Source organism: Zalophus californianus, chromosome 17 (assembly GCF_009762305.2).
Source record: "Zalophus californianus isolate mZalCal1 chromosome 17, mZalCal1.pri.v2, whole genome shotgun sequence".
NCBI classification, from domain to species: Eukaryota; Metazoa; Chordata; class Mammalia; order Carnivora; family Otariidae; genus Zalophus; species Zalophus californianus.
Genome location: NC_045611.1, coordinates 34932867 through 34950033, shown reverse-complemented (window position 1 = coordinate 34950033; position 17167 = coordinate 34932867). Strand labels below are relative to the sequence as shown.

At 36.7% G+C, this 17167-nt stretch overlaps 1 protein-coding gene across 1 annotated transcript in view; it reads left to right on the top strand.

Moving 5' to 3' along the window:
• The window catches only part of LONP2 (lon peptidase 2, peroxisomal), a 114544-nt gene that overhangs the window by 68301 nt on the left and 29076 nt on the right, over positions 1-17167 (top strand). Inside the window, exons 10-11 of the mRNA XM_027617236.2 lie at positions 1635-1761; positions 5409-5542. Of these exons, the coding sequence (XP_027473037.1) occupies positions 1635-1761; positions 5409-5542 (261 nt within the window). The remainder of the gene's footprint in view (positions 1-1634; positions 1762-5408; positions 5543-17167) is intronic.

Sequence of the window (17167 nt, the reverse complement as noted above, 5' to 3'; positions counted from 1 at the left end):
TCTTGTCTATAAGATTTTGAAGTTTTTACTATGTCTGAGAAAGTGTAATCATTTATTCTCCTCATTAAGTGTTGGGTCCTAAAGAGTTGCTGAACTTTTATTACATCTGGCCTCACTTTTACATAAAAGTGCAGGGCAGGGTGCTTTTAAATTCCTCTTCTTTTTAGTTGTTTCTGTCAAATAGTTCCCTATTTTTTTTCTTTTTACCATTTCTTACCCTTCACTGTAGTGTGTAAGATAAAGTCCTTTAGTTACTAACACTAAAAAACCCCAGTGTTTTCACTTTCTCTTAATTGCTTAGAATTATTTTTCGCTAGAGGGGTGAAACATAAGTGGGAATTTGTTAAAATGAAAATAGACAAGAATCAAAATATATTTTGATTCTAAATATAATCTAAATATGTATTTCATACTAATTTGAAATAAATTTTTACTATCAAGTGAATGATAATCGCATTTCTTAGTTTTCTGTGAGCCCTGCAGGTTCCGATACTTAGTTTTAAAATATGATAGAGTAAAAAGTTGCTTTGTGCATATTTTTAAGACTAAAATAGGGGTGCCTGGCTGGCTCAGTCAGTTAAGCGTCTGCCTTCGGCTCAGGTCATAATCCCCGGGTCCCGGGATTGAGCCCCATGTCTGTCTCTCTGCCCAGTGGGGAGCCTGCTTCTCCCTCTCCCTCTGCCACTCCCCTTGCTTGTGCTCTCTCTCTCTGTCAAATAAATCAAAATCTTTTAAAAGACTAAAATAAAAAAGTAATGAGACCCAATTGCCTGGAAACTCCCAATTAAGGCAGGAATCCATAAGATACACTGACGTGAAGTAAAATAATCAGGACAGCTGCTGCACAGGTAGACATATGATGCCACTCTCTTCCTGCAGGTTTGATTATCCCATCTTCTATTTGGGCATTTCTTATTTCTTTTTTCTACTCAAAAACTGTCGTATCAGTTCATCTTTTTTTTTTCCTTGTTAAATGAGGTGGGGTGATTAATTTAGGGAGAATTTTTTCTTACAGGATTTGAAAACAAAGTAAATCTATATTCCTGAGGCTTTCAAATAAATAAGAACAAAAAGTCTTTTAATTATATAATTTATATATATAATTCCAATATGTATTGGGAAAAAACTTCTATGGGGGTGTCTTAGTTTCTGTTTTGTTGCTTAAATTTATAGGCAGGGTTCTGAAAAAGCTCCTTTGCAGCTCTTGCCTTAGAACCCACCAGTGACTTACTTGAATCCTTTGTTGTTGTTGTAAGTTGTTTCACTTTTGTATGAAATTTTGCTAAAGACAAGAGCTGTATTATTTGCCTGTTAAATAGTAAAAATTCACATTTGAGTTAAGGAGATAATTATCTTAATAGATTTGAGAGTTTTCCTCTTCCTTGAGAGATACATTATTTAATCAAGAGACCTTCAAACCTGTGCTTACTAAATGCTTTATTTGTGGACAAAGTTGGAAATTTTAACAATTACTAATGGAGGTTAAATTTCTTCTGGTTATAATCTTAGTTGAAGTAACACTTAAATTAATTCTAAATCCAAGATCCATTAAATCTGCATTTGATTCATTTAAAAAAGCATGGCACTGTGGAAGCTGTGTGAATAATTACAAAATAAGATCACTTTTTTCCTAGGGTATACACAAGAGGAGAAGATTGAGATTGCCCACAGGCACTTGATCCCAAAGCAACTGGAACAGCATGGGCTGACTCCTCAGCAGATTCAGATCCCACAGGTTACTACTCTTGACATCATCACCAGGTTAGTCAGCCGTCCTGAGGCCTCGGTAATGTTTGAGTCTGAAAAGGAAACAATTTTACTGGCAACTCTCAGCATCCATTTCTTTCTCTCCACCAGATTCCCAGCAAGCATTCCCAAAACTTGATTTACACAGGGCTCCATATTAGGCAGAAATTCATAGGGAAAGTACTTAGAGTGTCTTCATAGGTGAGGACTTTAGTTGAGCCAGAATTTCAGCTTTTTCAAAAGAGTGGTGTAAGGGATTCATTTGATAAATTAAGAATCAAAAACAAGGAAAATATTGAGACACGTTATATGCCCCAGGATCTTAAAAGTTAAATTCTCTTAAGAATTGCATTGCTACTTTGAAACACCTGTTTTAAGTTATTCAGATTTTCTTTTCTTCTCCTTGAGAGATTTTAAACATCCTTATAATTTTCATCTTTGGAATTAACACCAGAACGATAGAGAGGGTGCTTTCCCAAGTTAGCTACCAAGTGCTTAAGCCTGTGGCAAGCAGTACATAAATTATCTGAGTAGAGTATTGCTTTGTCTGATTTATAGATTGCATGTTTGAATGGAAAATATACCCTGTTGAGAATTTATATCTGCAACAGCCTCTTACTTTTCCTGGCTCAGCGTTACAGATCCATTGCATCATCTGGCAAATTGTGTCAGGCTGCCAAACACTCCTCGCGCGGTCCTCCTCACAGTAACTGCTGTTTTTCTGGAGAAGCAAAGTATCTCTCCATTTTGAACTTTGACTTAGAGTTTGGCCAGTCAGAGTGCTTTTTGATCTAAGCTAGCCTTCTTATAGACGTCTATATGGAAGTCTATTTAAATTTATCCACAAAACAGTAAGACTGATCTGACCTGGGACTTCCTTTCCTTAACTTGTGATTCATTGTGTGGATAATGCCAGGAGAAATAATTAGGTGATTTATATGCAGAAGTCTTCCAACAATAATATTATTCCAGATAACACCCCTGATACCTTTGGGTAACTTTCAACAAGTCACTTAACCTTTTTGATAGCTTCCCCATCTGTAAAATATGAGCGAGAGAACAAAAATATCTGGATCGAAATAATAATGACTTCAAAAAGTAATCATTATTTGTATTTCCCAGTTGCTTGGAGAACTCTTTTATATATGTATTAGCTTAAAACATCAAATATTAAAAGCTATGGACATTAAGAAATGTCTCTGAACAGTTTTAATATTTTTAAAAACAGCACAGGTATTTGCTACTCCAAGCAGTTTTGGCTATTTAATGAATTACCGAGATTAGGGTACAGTTTTTCATCTTTTGATGTGTTTTTCATCTTTTTGTGTGTCATAGTCGTGGATCCATAATGTTCAGGAGGAGGGGAGGGGGTCTTAGATCTCATCTAGTCCCACCTCCCTCCCTGTGTACCTAGCCTACTTGAGTTCCTCCAGGGCTAGATGGCTCACTGCTGTCTACTCCTCTGTAAGTAAATAAATTGTTACAAAATAATCTTTATGTTCACCTCCCTATAATTTTCTAGTTCTGCCCTCTAGGAGCACCTGGAATCTAAGGGCAAATTCCTCCCTTGTACAGCCCTTCTGGCATTTAAAAAAAAAAGTCAGGTCCACTTCCCATAAATGTTCTCTTTCTCAAGCTGAACCTTCCTTTTCTCTTTACCATTCCTCTTGACCCACTCTCAAGGCTTCACCTTTCTGATTAGTTGTCTTTTGAATGCTGCCTGTGAAATCAGTGTCCCCTTTAAAATGAAACACCCAGAGTGGAACTCAGTATTTCACATGTCGCCTGAGCCGTTCATGGTATAAGACCACCAGCTTTCCTGTTTTGATTATATTATTTTATGACTGTATCTCAAGACTCTTAGCTTTTGTAGGTTGCACTTACAGTTACTGAACATCTTTAGTTGTTTTTCATATGAATTTCTGCTAAATTTGGTCTGTCTCATTCTGTACTTTTAGGGTAGGGTTGAATTTTATAAAACCCAAATGTAGAAGTTTGCAATTATGTATATTTTTTTGTTGGTCTCATCTACTGTTGCAGCAAATGAATTTTTTTCCATCTTGATTATCATTAGTTTTAGGTCCTCTGGAAATTGGCATATATAGCATCTTCATGCTCATGTCACAGATAAGAAACATCAGCCACTTCTTATTAAATACTGGTGATTCTTCCCTTTTTGGTTTAAAAATACTAAATAGGGGTTGTTGTGTCTCATTTCTTTCAGTCAGCTGTTAATATTATACTGTCTGCATTAGCTCCTGACTTATTCTGACAACCTTAAAAGAAAAAAAAAAGAAAACAGTATTTCATTTGTGTTGTTATGGATGTCATTATTTCTGAAAGTTTATTCTGAACTTCCTGGTACTATTTCTCCATGTTCATGTTATTCCCCTGTAAGCTTCCTCAATCCCTGTTCTTTCATCTTTTGTCCAGACCTTTAATCTGAGCTCATCAGTGAGTTGTCTAGAAGGTTACATTGGGTTTTTGTTTTTGTTTTTAGATGTTGGTTTGTTTATTTTTAACATGCCTCCCTGTTTTCTTCCTTACTGAAATTATATGAAGTTGTGTAATAATGGACTTTATGCTTACCTCCTCCTATCTCTTTGATTGAAATGAGTTTTACTTTAGAGTGTTTTTGCCAAGAGTTTGTATTTATCTTTTCTCAGAGTTTTGAAATCTGATTCCCTAAAGTCCAGAATATGTGTCTGAGTGCCTAATCAAATCCAGTTTTTCAGATAAATCTATATTCTCTATCTGATGCTACCTATTCAAACCCATTCAAAGCTGGGTGGGCAAAAATGGCTGTGTTATATAATGGTTTTTGAAGTGGCATATAGAATTTGAGTCTAACATAAGTTTTTTTAAGACCGCTCTGCTTAACCACATTTGGAATCTTCTTCACAAATTCACTGTGCTTATATCAGCATGTTTTCCTTCTTTAGAAGTCTCTAAGAAAATACACTGAATAGAGGTGACTAGCACAGTTCCTAGTAAAAACTAGATTTCTTTCTAAGATTAATTTTTGTTTTAGTTGGGACAATTTATTTTTCTGATTCTTTCAGCAATATTTCAGGTATAATAAATTCATGTAGAAATTTCTTAAATTGACAAATTTTGCTTAAGAAAGCTCTCACACATACCATCAAGGAGTAAATGATTTTTTATGTGCTGCCAAATTTACTTTGGCAGTATAAATTGAAGAACCACGGATTTGTTTTTAAGTATAGGATAACAGTTAAAGATAAAAATCCCTGGGGCGCCTGGGTGGCTCAGTTGGTTAAGCGACTGCCTTCGGCTCAGGTCATGATCCTGTAGTCCGGGGATCGAGTCCCACATCGGGCTCCCTGCTCAGCGAGGGGTTTGCTTCTCCCTCTGACCCTCTTCCCTCTCGTGCTCTCTGTCTTTCATTCTCTCTCTCTCAAATAAATAAATAAAATTTAAAAAAAAGATAAAGGGGAAAGTTATAGCTGAAAATACATCTGAATATTTAAGAAATAACAGTACTTTAATGAGGAATTTTTAAATGTGAGGAAGTTAGTACTTAAGAAAATGTAATGGGCTTTCAAATGTATACTGTTTCTTTAGTATAAATGTTAATCATATTATTTCTGTTTTTACAGGTGGTGTTTAGCCAGAAATAAAATATTTTCCTTTGATGACAGGTATACCAGGGAGGCAGGGGTTCGATCTCTGGACAGGAAGTTTGGGGCCATTTGCCGAGCTGTTGCTGTGAAGGTGGCAGAAGGACAACATAAAGAAGCCAAGTTGGACCGTTCTGATGTGACTGAGGGAGAAGGTCTGTGATGTTGATCTGGGGCTCTTGGGCTTGGTGGTAGAATCAATAGCAAAAAAAGTTGAACATGGAGGGATGGTGTTGGGTAGCCCTTGGAGCAGTGGTACATACTACTCCACCAGTAGATACATCCAATGAGTAAGTAATAACTCAACATTGATATATTTTATCAAGGGGATTCTCTTTTACAAATAGTACAGAGTTTCAGCTGGAATAATACTCAATATCAGTGCTTTAAGGATATCATAAATTTCTCCAGATTTATGATGGTCTGCTTTATGTATAGGTTCTGGTGTTCTCTTTTTTCTTTCTGATCCAAACTGTTATAAAGTCTTTCAGTATTTATAGCATAGGAAGTTATTACACCAGTTAAAAATCCAAGCTGTCCAAATACTGCAAGGGTAGATCTTTATACTCTGGAAGAGCTTTATATGTCATAATTTGTTTTTCTCACACATTTTCTTCGATAGGTCTACAATTAAAATGTAATTTAAATTATTTTTTCTTAAAAAAATAATTGTGGAGTTTGTGATAGGGAAAGAAAGGGAAGGTTTCTATTCCTAAAATTAATCAAATGTGAACATTTCCATTGGTACCCAGTTAGAATGTTTTAACTTCTTGCTGCAGACTCCTACGGGGTCTCCGTTCATCCATATCATGCTGCTACACAACTTGCCAAAACTTGCTTTAGCAAACATGACTTGAGTAGTAGGGAGTTGAAATTTTCTACAGTGAAGAGGTTTATTAGATGTTCTACCATTTCCATAGCTCTTTCTAGAACAGTTTGATGAGTGCTTTTGAAGAACTGTAATTTGTGATAAACTTAGTGGAATAGATGTAAACATCTTCCCTGTTTTTCCTTTTGTTGCTAAGCACAGTGCATTTTACACTCTATCATCAAAAAAATGGACTTTCATGTAATCCTCCAATTTCCAGTATGATGCTTCACCCCTGCCCCCACTGTGCCAAGAACCTCCCTGGTTCATTTTCTCCAGGGAGAAATAAGCTTCCCATCTTCTGTTGAGCTAGAGAGGGGTGGTGTCCTTGCTATATGGAGTGGGCGTAGGGATCTTAAGCTCTGATTATTTCTTCCATGGACCTTAACATTTTTCTGTTGGTACCATTCCTCATTGATATTTTCAGGGGTACCTCAAATTCCCGAGCCTTTACAGCATTTTATGGATAACATTAAGGTTTCTCCTTTCTCTAGCCTAAATGTTTGTTACTTCCTGTTGACCCACTTTCTGTTTTCCAAAATATTGTCAGCATCTCTGATTAGCTGTTGTCTTCTTTCTTACTCTTTTTGTTCTTAAGGGTTTATACTTTTTTGATTTCTTAATTGTCATTTTAGTAGGATTTGGAGAGGAAGTTTAAAGATAAACACATGTTCAGGCCATCATTTTCAAAAATATGAATTTTTAAAAAGTGCCTTAGGTGAATGATAGCCTATCAAGAGTGGAATTACTGGCATAGCTGACAGTGACAGTGGAGAACTGAGGTATTTTTCCCCTTCTTCTCTTTCTAAATATACGGCCCAGATCCTCCTGAATTTCCCCCTTTTTATTCTTAGAACACTCCCTTTGTGCTGTGGGCTGAAGCACCTGAGCCTTTGTCTTTTTGTTCTAGGCAGACAGTGAAATGAGTTATTATCTAGTTAACTTATTTTGAAAATTATGTTTAGGATTGAGATGATATGTTTGGGGATTTATACAAATGCATTCAGAGCGATTTGTTGCCGAAGGAAACTTCCCATAGTTATGCAGTGCTTAATGTTTATACATATATCCCTTAGCATATTTCCAATAATGTCTGTGATCATATTAGCTATTTAAAGATAACCCTGAAATATTCAAGAACTCGTTCAAAGAACTTGTGAGCTATGTGGGAACATGCAGTTTTTAAGGGCAACATGTAATTATTTATTTGTTCTAAGTTTTTATTTATTTAAGTAATAATCTACACCCAATGTGGGGCTCGAACTCAGGACCCCAAGATCAAGAGTCACATGTTCTGACTGAGCCAGCCAGGCACCCCTGGTTATCTTTTCTTAATCCATGATTCACAGAACAAATCCCACATGATAACATACCTAAGCAGATTTAAGTAGTTAAGATACTACCTAGGTCATCCAGATAAATAAATAATTAGGATAAATCCTTGTCTCTTAATGATGATTTTGGTTGTGGTTCTCATTAGAGGCCTGTGGACTCTAAGCTACTTCTAATATTGTAAGATGCCCTTGAGTTTACTGTAAATGACTCCTCCAGATTTTAGTAAGATAATTATAAGTATCTTGAAATTAGTGTTTATCAACTCAACCAATCCAAAAGGAAAATTCCTACAAAAGGGTCGATAACAGGTTTTTATGCTGTAAAGTTCAAATGGCTTAATAATTGAAAGTTTCTCATTAAGAAATGAATTCTTTAAAATTAGAGTATAGGGCGCCTGGGTGGCTCAGTTGGTTAAGCGACTGCCTTCGGGTCAGGTCATGATCCTGGAGTCCCGGGATCAAGTCCTGCGTCGGGCTCCCTGCTCAGCAGGGAGTCTGCTTCTCCCTCTGACCCTCCCCCCTTTCATGCTCTCTCTCTATCTCATTCTCTCTCTCAAATAAATAAAATCTTTAAAAAAAATAAAATTAGAGTATAAAATAGGACAGTTGTTTTAGAAATTTCAAGGAATGTAGTGAGGGAGTTATTTTTAATGTTAAAAATATTGCTGGACTTAGAGTTACTGCCAGGAAGAAAAGTAATTTCAGGCCACAAGCTTCAAAACAGGCAGAAACCTCCAGTGTATCAAACACACTTTCTGGAGTAGGCCCAGAAACTCTGGTCTGTGAACAGTTGTCTTTGTATTTGTGGGGTCTGAACTGGCAGTTAAACAGAACAAATAATAACGGAGTTTTAAAAGCCTGGTGGGATTTATGTTGATCCACGTTAGAGGAGGAATATTTTACCTTTTTCGGTCGCTTATGCATAAAGTATGGGAAATAATTCATAAAAGCAGTGATGCCTATGTTTTCTTCATGTTTACTAGTGTATTCTGAATTGCTCTTTTCCTTTCTGGGATATTAGTTTGGTTGGGAGATGAAAAAAATATATGTGGCTAAAGTTTTATTCTCCTTTTTGCCTGCCTTTTCCTACATACACAAATGTCTGATTTATTCAGATTTGCATCCTTGGATGTGTCTCTGTAAAGAGTCAGGCAAATGTCCATTTGTTCAAGTATTTCTGTATCATGTGTCCACTTAGCATCTAGTAAGAGTTTCTCATCAAAAATTATCCTCAGGAAAGGATTTGTGTTGTAATCAATTCTTACAGTTTTTCAGAATATGGAGCAGGCTCTGTTTTTGAAAAATACAGTATTTATTAGTTTCTTATTTCATAGAAAGGATTGAAAAGTTAGAAAAAAAAGGATTAACATGGATTTAATGGTTATTCATGAGGTATGTAAGATGCCATTATAAATTAGCTTTTAAAAATCACTTAAAGCAATACCGTGTTTATGTTATGAAGATCACAGATACTTATAGGAACAATGAATTAAACTAGCTAACATGGGAGAAGTGAATAGGTACTCTGGGCTTGGGATGAAATTTCCAGTGATGACATCATACACAGTTTCAAGAATGACACCCTAGACAGTCTGGATAGCTAGTTTAGTGTAAGTCCTCCAGCTTGTTCTTCAAGATTGCCTTGGCTATTGTAGGTCCTTCAAATATCTATGTAAATTTTAGAATCGGCTTGTCAGTTTCCACCAATAAATAAGTAAATAAATAAAATCTCATACTTTGACTCTGCATTGAATCTGTACATCAGTTTGGGGAGAATTGACAATATGATATTATCATATCTCCTAATTTATGATCACCTTCATTTAAGTCTTAATAAATGTTTTAAGTGTTTTAATAGTTTTCGGTGATGAGCTTTTGCATATTTTTCTTTAGATATATTCCTAGTTATTTGATCTTTGTGTATGTATATTACTGTAAATGGTATTTCTAATTTTTTATTTTCTGATTTTGTTGTTGTTGCTACTGTATGGGAATACTGTATTGACCCATATCCAGCAAATTGACTTGTTAATTCTAACTGTAGATTCTTCTGGATTTTCTGCATACACCGTCAGTCATCACAAATGTAAATAATGTCAATTTCTATTTTTCCTTTGCAGTCATTATACCTTTTATTTCATGTCTTCCCTAATGCACTAGATGGGACCTCCAAGAAGATGTTGAATAGAAATAATGATGATAACCAAAGTAGGCAGAAAACAAAACCTGTGAAGAAATTACCAGCTATAGCCTTTGTTTTGTGCCCTTGGGCCACACTCCTCACCTAATTGACTATGATAAAATCTCATTTGTACAGGATTCTCAGTAGCCAGCTAGCTTGCCTCGAATTCAGTTCATATCCCTTCACAACATTCCCCAATAAACACTGTGCCTTGCCTGTTTGATTCTGTTAACAGATACATATTTATAAACTTGGCTATCTGTTTCCCAGTCCCTAGGAAAATAGAAGCTGTAAGTCAGAAAAAAAGCCATGTGGTTGGGTGGTTTGAGTAATAAGCAATAGGATTTGATGTCAGTGAAAACATGCCTGTCCTTTCATGATAGATTCCCTGGGGACCCTGCTGACCATAAAATGCTGGCTAGACCACAGATCTAACTCTGTGGCAATTTCCGTAGTTCGGTCTGGATCTCAGTTTGACTGGGTTGCATTTTGACATGTATTGTTTCTCTGATACATTTACCTTGTGTATGGCAGTAAAATCAACCTAATATTAAGTGGAAGGAGGTAGATACAGTATCCTTAATTTGGTATGTCCCTTCCAGACAACTTTACAGTTAAAAATGCGTCAAGATAAAATATTTGAATTTTATAGCACCAGTTCTCCTCATTCATTAACTTTAATTCTTCCAGTGCACCACACTACTGACCAGGGGAGGAAAGGTATCCTGCCACAGCCACTAAGTCGGCTTAGTACTGCCAGGGGGTCAGATGCCATGGGAAGAACCGTGTGCTAAGGGGTTTGGATGCCTGCTCCTTGCTTGTGCTTTTGTCACTTTACATCCCACTCATTTCTGAGGCTAGCTATTCTCCTAGCCTTTCTTGGATCCATTTCCGGGAGGAATCCTCTTCTGTTCAGGCCACCTTCAAGGTTCTTTGTTGCGGCTTCCTGCCATTGATTTCTCAGGCCCTAAGTGTCCTTTATGATAGTTATTTTAAGTGTGGCTCCTTTGTAACCAAAACAGGAAGCTGTTTCTGCAGGAGAATCAAGTGTTTTGATTCTTTAAGTTTTTTCTTCAGTCTTCTATAAATCTCAGTCATACCCATTCTCTTGTCCACTGTCATGAATGCATGACAGACTCTTTGTTAATGGAGAATACTGTATATAATGTTATTAGGAAGTGGCCTCGGAGCTTTATGTAACTTTTTGCTAAATTCTTTTATCTTTGACTTCTTGGAGCAGTCTTCTACTTGTTGCAGAACTATCTTTATCTTTTGGATTTTACATTAGTTATCTAAGGCTGTATAACAAATTACCCTAAAATCTAGTAGATTAAAGCATTTAACAAACATTTATCATCTCACAATGTCTGTGGGTCAGGAATTCAGGAGCAGCTTAAACTTAGCTGGGGAGTTCTGGCTCAAGACCTCCCATGAGGTTATAGTCAAGCCGTCCACCAACTAAGGCTCAACTCAGGGAAGATCTTCCAAGGTTAGTTACATGGTGGTTAGCCAACTTCTGTTCCTTGTTGACTATTAGCCAGGTCTTTAGTCTCTCACCACATAGGCTCACAACATGGCCACTGGCTTCCTGCGCACCAGCCCTCCCCCTTCCCCCCTGCCCCCTTCCCCCTCCCCCGTGAGTGTGATACATGAAAAGGGAAAAACAGAGTCTAAGACAGAAGCTACAGTCTCTTCTAATCCTCACTCTCCCACATTCTGTTGGCCGCACAGACCAACGTGGGTACAATGAGAGCACTACACAGGCATGTGAATTCTAGGAGGTGGGGATTATTGGGGGTCATCTTGAAGATGGCTCTAAGATTCTATTTTTTGCTTAAAAAAGGCTTTTGTACATCTCATTTCTATTTATTAATACAAACCCCATTTCTGAGAGTTGAAATAGTTTGTTTAGAGTTCTAAAGAAAACCTGTGGTTTGGTTGTTAATAGAGAGTGGAAATTTCTGTGCTGCAGAAACAGTTAAAAGTAGCTACATTATTCTGTTGGGTGGGCCTTCAGGGGAGAAAAGCTTAATAAGACCCACAAGCAAATGAATAGTTCTTTAGCAACCATTGAAACAACCTTTATTTGTCAGCTTTTAATGTGGATTTTGTCAATGTTCTTGTTTGTTTCTTTGGGGACATAAAAACTTTGTTAAAGGCTGTTTTTAGTGAAGCAAAGATAATGGAGTAGTTTCCTATTACTTGGTTCCAATTACATGTAAACGTCCTCAAATGCCTGAACCTGAATCCCATATCTTTCTTTCTGGCTAGAAAAAAAAGAGAGAGTAATTTGGGTGTGTGCCTCTGAATCCGAAAACCACACACCAGATGCTTTGGCTGTTTATTTTAGATTGTTATAATACTGAGAAGTCAGATTTTTAGTTTCTGAAGAGATGCCTGTGTCTGATGGTTAAGAGGTCTTTGAACACTATGTGACAAGTCCCAGTGTTAGTATTCATGGAAGCTGGATTTAAATTGGCCTACATTTTCCTAATCTTTAAGCAGCACAACTTTGAAAATTTCTGCTTATTATAGAATTTACTAATCTAAAAGGCTGTAACAATTCAGCAGTCATCACGATTTAAGGAACTTTGTCAGAAGGCTTTTTCTAATCCAACACTGAAGTTCGTGGTGTTGAATATCCATGCATCATACTTGAACTGAGTTCTTATCAGACATCCAGGTCTCACAGACAGGGCTTAGAAGTTTTAATCCAGTTTTGCATTTTCAGTATTTAAAGTCCCGTTTCACCTGTTCATGCTTATCTTTCCTTTGATTGTATTAGTGGCTCAGGACAAATACAGTTTTCTAATAGTCAAAGGAACTAAGGTTAACTGTTGAGGAATATGGACTGAGAGAGTTTTAGTCCCAAGGCACCTGGCTTGCTGGTTTCTAAAGCTGTGGGGTTTGTAGGATTTTACTGTAGCTAATTGGATTTTACAAACCAAGATTACCAAAAAAAAAAAAAAAAAAATCTAGAGATTGAGACTTTCTGTAGCAAATACTTTGCATTTGGAGGCCTATTAAGCAGCATATTGTGTACAAACATCTAAAATCAAGTGGTGCTTTAATGCTGAAAAGAAAATATCATGTTGGTATATACTGACAGTATCTTGAAGATATACTAAATAATCTTTTCTGACATTTACACTACTTTACTCATTGTTCCCTCATCGATACTAGCCTGGTTTAAGAAAGATTTGTTTGCCTACGTAGACTGGAAGGAAGTGGCAATGAAGGAAAAACCCTACTTACGTATGATAGGAGCTGAACATTTGTTATTTAAACCCTGTTTTGGGACAGGAAAGTCAAATATTGTCAAAGAATTTAAAAGCCATTGTTTCATTTAATGAATCATATAGAAAGATGTCATGGCCTTTTGAGTGTTATTGTCATATATGATCAAAACCAGCTTTTTAAGTTACAAGATATTAAAACAGTACTTATTTTTATTATTACAAATAGTCTCTGCCTTTTAACTGATAATCCAAAAACTTTCCCAAGACTATTTTCTGAATCTCTAATACAGGAAATGAGATGTGTTAATGCGCAAAACCTGCTTAGAGACAATGGTCCATGCTCCTTTGTCTTGTACAAAGACCCTATGTCCCGGACCCTTGTGTAATTTTAACTCATTCAGTCAGTGAGTCAGCTAGCATTTACTGTATGCCAGGTTCTAGACTAGACCTGGGAAGCACATGAAAGAAGACTCCTCTAACAAATATGTATAGTCCATTGGATGAAGTCAATATATAAACAAATAATTTTTAGGTGTGTAATGTTTCAGGTGTGCTGGTATTTAAAGTGCTGTGAGGCACTGAAGTGATCATTGAAAGCTTCATTTCACTTATAGATATTGTAGCTTTTTAAGATTGCTTTTAGTAAATTGAGACAAATGGTCATTCGCTTACATCTCAGAATAATTGGAATGGATAAATAGACGGAAAAAATATTTTCCAGGTATTCTATTTTAATATTCTTTATTTTCATGAATAGATAACTACTAAAATTGAGAAATGTTTTATAATCATAATTTCCATCTGTATCTTAATAGTTACTATGTAGAAATGTTTAGTAGGTGAATTTGAAAGAAAAGGTATTTGGTTATGTTAAGGTTCATCCCCAAAATAATGAATTAAATATAGGCAAAAGGCACTTAAAAGATTTTATTGCTAGCATGAGGGGTTTTCTGGGCATTTGAACCACAGATTGCTCCATTAGAGCTAGTTCCTTTAAAAAAAAAAAAAAAAGGCAGATTGAAAATACGCAGGCACAAATGCCTTTGCAGCCCTGGTCAGTAACTTGAATCTCAGTCGCACTTAGCACACTTCCTTTGGCTAGGAGCATGGTTTTCTGGAAAAGATTAACCTGAAACTGACAGCACAAATTATACAGTTGGAAATATTCAGGTTTTTCTGATTTGTTTTTAAGGTATTTTGTTTTCCCCTTTCTGCCTTCCCAAGAGAAAGCTTTCAGAAGCATCATATCCATGGTCAGTTTAGCCCCAAGGCACATGCTTGTACTGTCTTGTAAGAAATGACAAAACCACTTATAATCTCAGCATCTCATCTCCCTTTTTAAAGTAGGTTCGGTTTAAAAAAAAAGAAGTTGTTTTTATAACTGCAGCCATACAAATCTTTCTCTTCATGCCTAAATGCAGTCTGGATCCATGTGTGTGTACCCACACTAAAGAGATAAGATGTAAACACTATTCCCCTTTATTGGTTCATGGATGACCCCTCTGCCAACTAGCTGTTAGTATACCTAATAACATACCTCCTACATGCATGCACACAAATAACAGTTCAAACAAATCTGCATGTTTCATTCAGGAGCCCAGTGTGAATGGATTCACCGATTAAAAAGATTGATTTTTAATCATTCAGTAATAATATTATTATATAATTAATTTTCACTAATTAAAAATGTTTATGTTTACAAAATCATATTAAGACAGGTAATCTTTTGACAAATCAAAATAATAATTATTTTGGTGATTTGTCATTTGTCCAGAGATGTTATGAAGATTTATTTCAGCAGGCATAACTGAATAGCTGTGTTATGTAAGACACTGTGATAAGTTTGTATGGCAAGATTAGACCTCATCTAGTTTCTCATTCTACAGATAGGGAACCTAGGGCCCAGTTTCTTACTCAAGAGTTTGCTCCATAAATGTTGTTGAGCTGTGTTCTCGGTGCTGTTCACTCCTTCAGCCTAAAAGGCATTCCAGAATAGTGGGAACTTTGATTAGAAAGTAATTTGGCATATATTGTGATGGATCTTGAATGCAATTCTTAGATGTTAGGAATTTGCTTAATTTGTGATGCAGATCAGTAAAGATGCGTAAGATTGGAAGTGATGTGAAGATTCATTGACAAGTAGTGAAGAAAATGGATACAGGCATACCTTGGAGATACTGAGTGTTCAGGTACAGACCACCGCAGTAAAGTGAATCAAATGAATTTTGTGGTTTCCCAGTACCTATAAGTTACATTTACACTGTCTTGTAGTCTATTAAGTGTGCAGTGGCATTATGTCTAAAAAAATAATGTATATTCCTTAATTTAAAAATATTTTATTGCTAAAAATGTTAACCATCGTCTGAGCTTTCAGCAAATCATAATCTTCTTGCTGGTGGAAGATCTTGCCTTGATGTTGATGACTGCTGACTGATCAGGTTGCTTGAAAGTTTGGCTGAAAATTGAAGGCACATTCTTAAAATAAGACAGTAATGAAGTTTGCCACATCGGTTGTTCCTTTGATAAATGATTTCTCTGCAGCATGCAATGCTCTTTGGTAGCATTTACTCACAGTAGAACTTCTTTCAAAATTGGAGCCTGTCCTCTCAAACCCTGCTGCTCCTTTATCAACTAAGTTCATATAATATTCTGAATTCTCAGTTGTCATTTCAAGAATCTTCACAACATTTTCACCAGGAGTAGATTCCATCTGAAGAAACCACTTTCTTTGCTCATCCGTAAGAAGCAAGTCCTCATCCGTTAAAGTTTTGTCATGAGATTGTGGCAATTCAGTCCCATCTCCAGGCTCCACTTCTAACTGTAGTCCTCTTGCTGTTTCCACCACATCTTTACTGAAGTTTTAAATAACCTCTCAAAGTCACCCATGATGGTTGGAATCAACTTCTTCTAACTCCTGTTTATGTTGATATTTGACCTCTTCCCATGAATCACAGACATTCTTAATGGCATCTCTAATGGTGAATCCTTTCCAGATAAATTTCAGTTTACTTCACTCAGACTCATCAGAGGAGTCACTCTCTATGGCAGCTATAGTCTTACAAAAATGTATTTCTTAAGTAAGACTCAAAAGTCAAAATTATTTCTTGATCCATGGGCTGCAGAATGGATGTTGTGTCAGCAGGCATGAAAACATTAATCTTGTACATTTCCATCAGAGCTCTTGGATGACCAGGTGTATTGTCAATGAGCAGTAATATTTTGAGAGGAATCTTTTTTTCTGAGCAGTGGGTCTTAACAAAGGGCTTAAAATATTCAGTAAACCATGTTGTAAACAGATGTGCTGTCATCCAGGCTTTGTGGTTCCATTTGTAGAGCACTGGTAGAGTAGATTTAGCATCATTCTTAAGGGCTCTAGGATTTTGGGAGGCGCCTGGGTGGCTCAGTCGTTAAGCGTCTGCCTTCAGCTCAGGTCATGATCCCAGGGTCCTGGGATCGAGTCCCACTTCGGGTTCCCTGCTTGGTAGGAAGCCTGCTTCTCCCTCTCCCCTGCTTGTGTTCCCTCTCGCTATATCTCTCTCTGTCAAATAAATAAAATCTTTAAAAAGGGGGGGGGGGCCTCTAGGATTTTTGGAATGGTAACTGAGCATTGGCTTCAACTTAAAGTCACCAGCTGCATTAGCCCCTAATAGATTCATCTGTCTTTGGAAGCTATGAAGGCATGGATTTTTCCTCTCTAGCTGTGAAAGTCCTACATGGCATCTTCTTCAAATAGAAGGTTGTTTTGTCTACTTGAGAATCTGTTGTTTACTGTAGCCACCTTCATTTAATTATCTTAACTAGATCTTCTGGATAACTTGCTACAGCTTCTCCATCAGCACTTGCTTCTTCACTTTGCACTCTTATGTTATGGAGATGGCTTCTTTTCTTAAACCTCATGAACCAAGCTCTGCTAGCTTCAGACTTTCTTCTCCAGCTTCCTCACTTCTCTCAGCCTTCACAGAATTGAAGAGAGTTGGGGCCTTGTTCTGGATTGGGCTTTGGCTTAAGGGAATGTGTGGCTGGTTTGATCTCTCCAGACTACTGAAACTTTCTGCATATCAGCTATAAGGCTATTTAACTTTCTTATCATTCATGTGTTCACTGGAGTACCACTTTAAATTTCCTTCAGGAACTGTTCTTTACAGCTTGGCTAACTG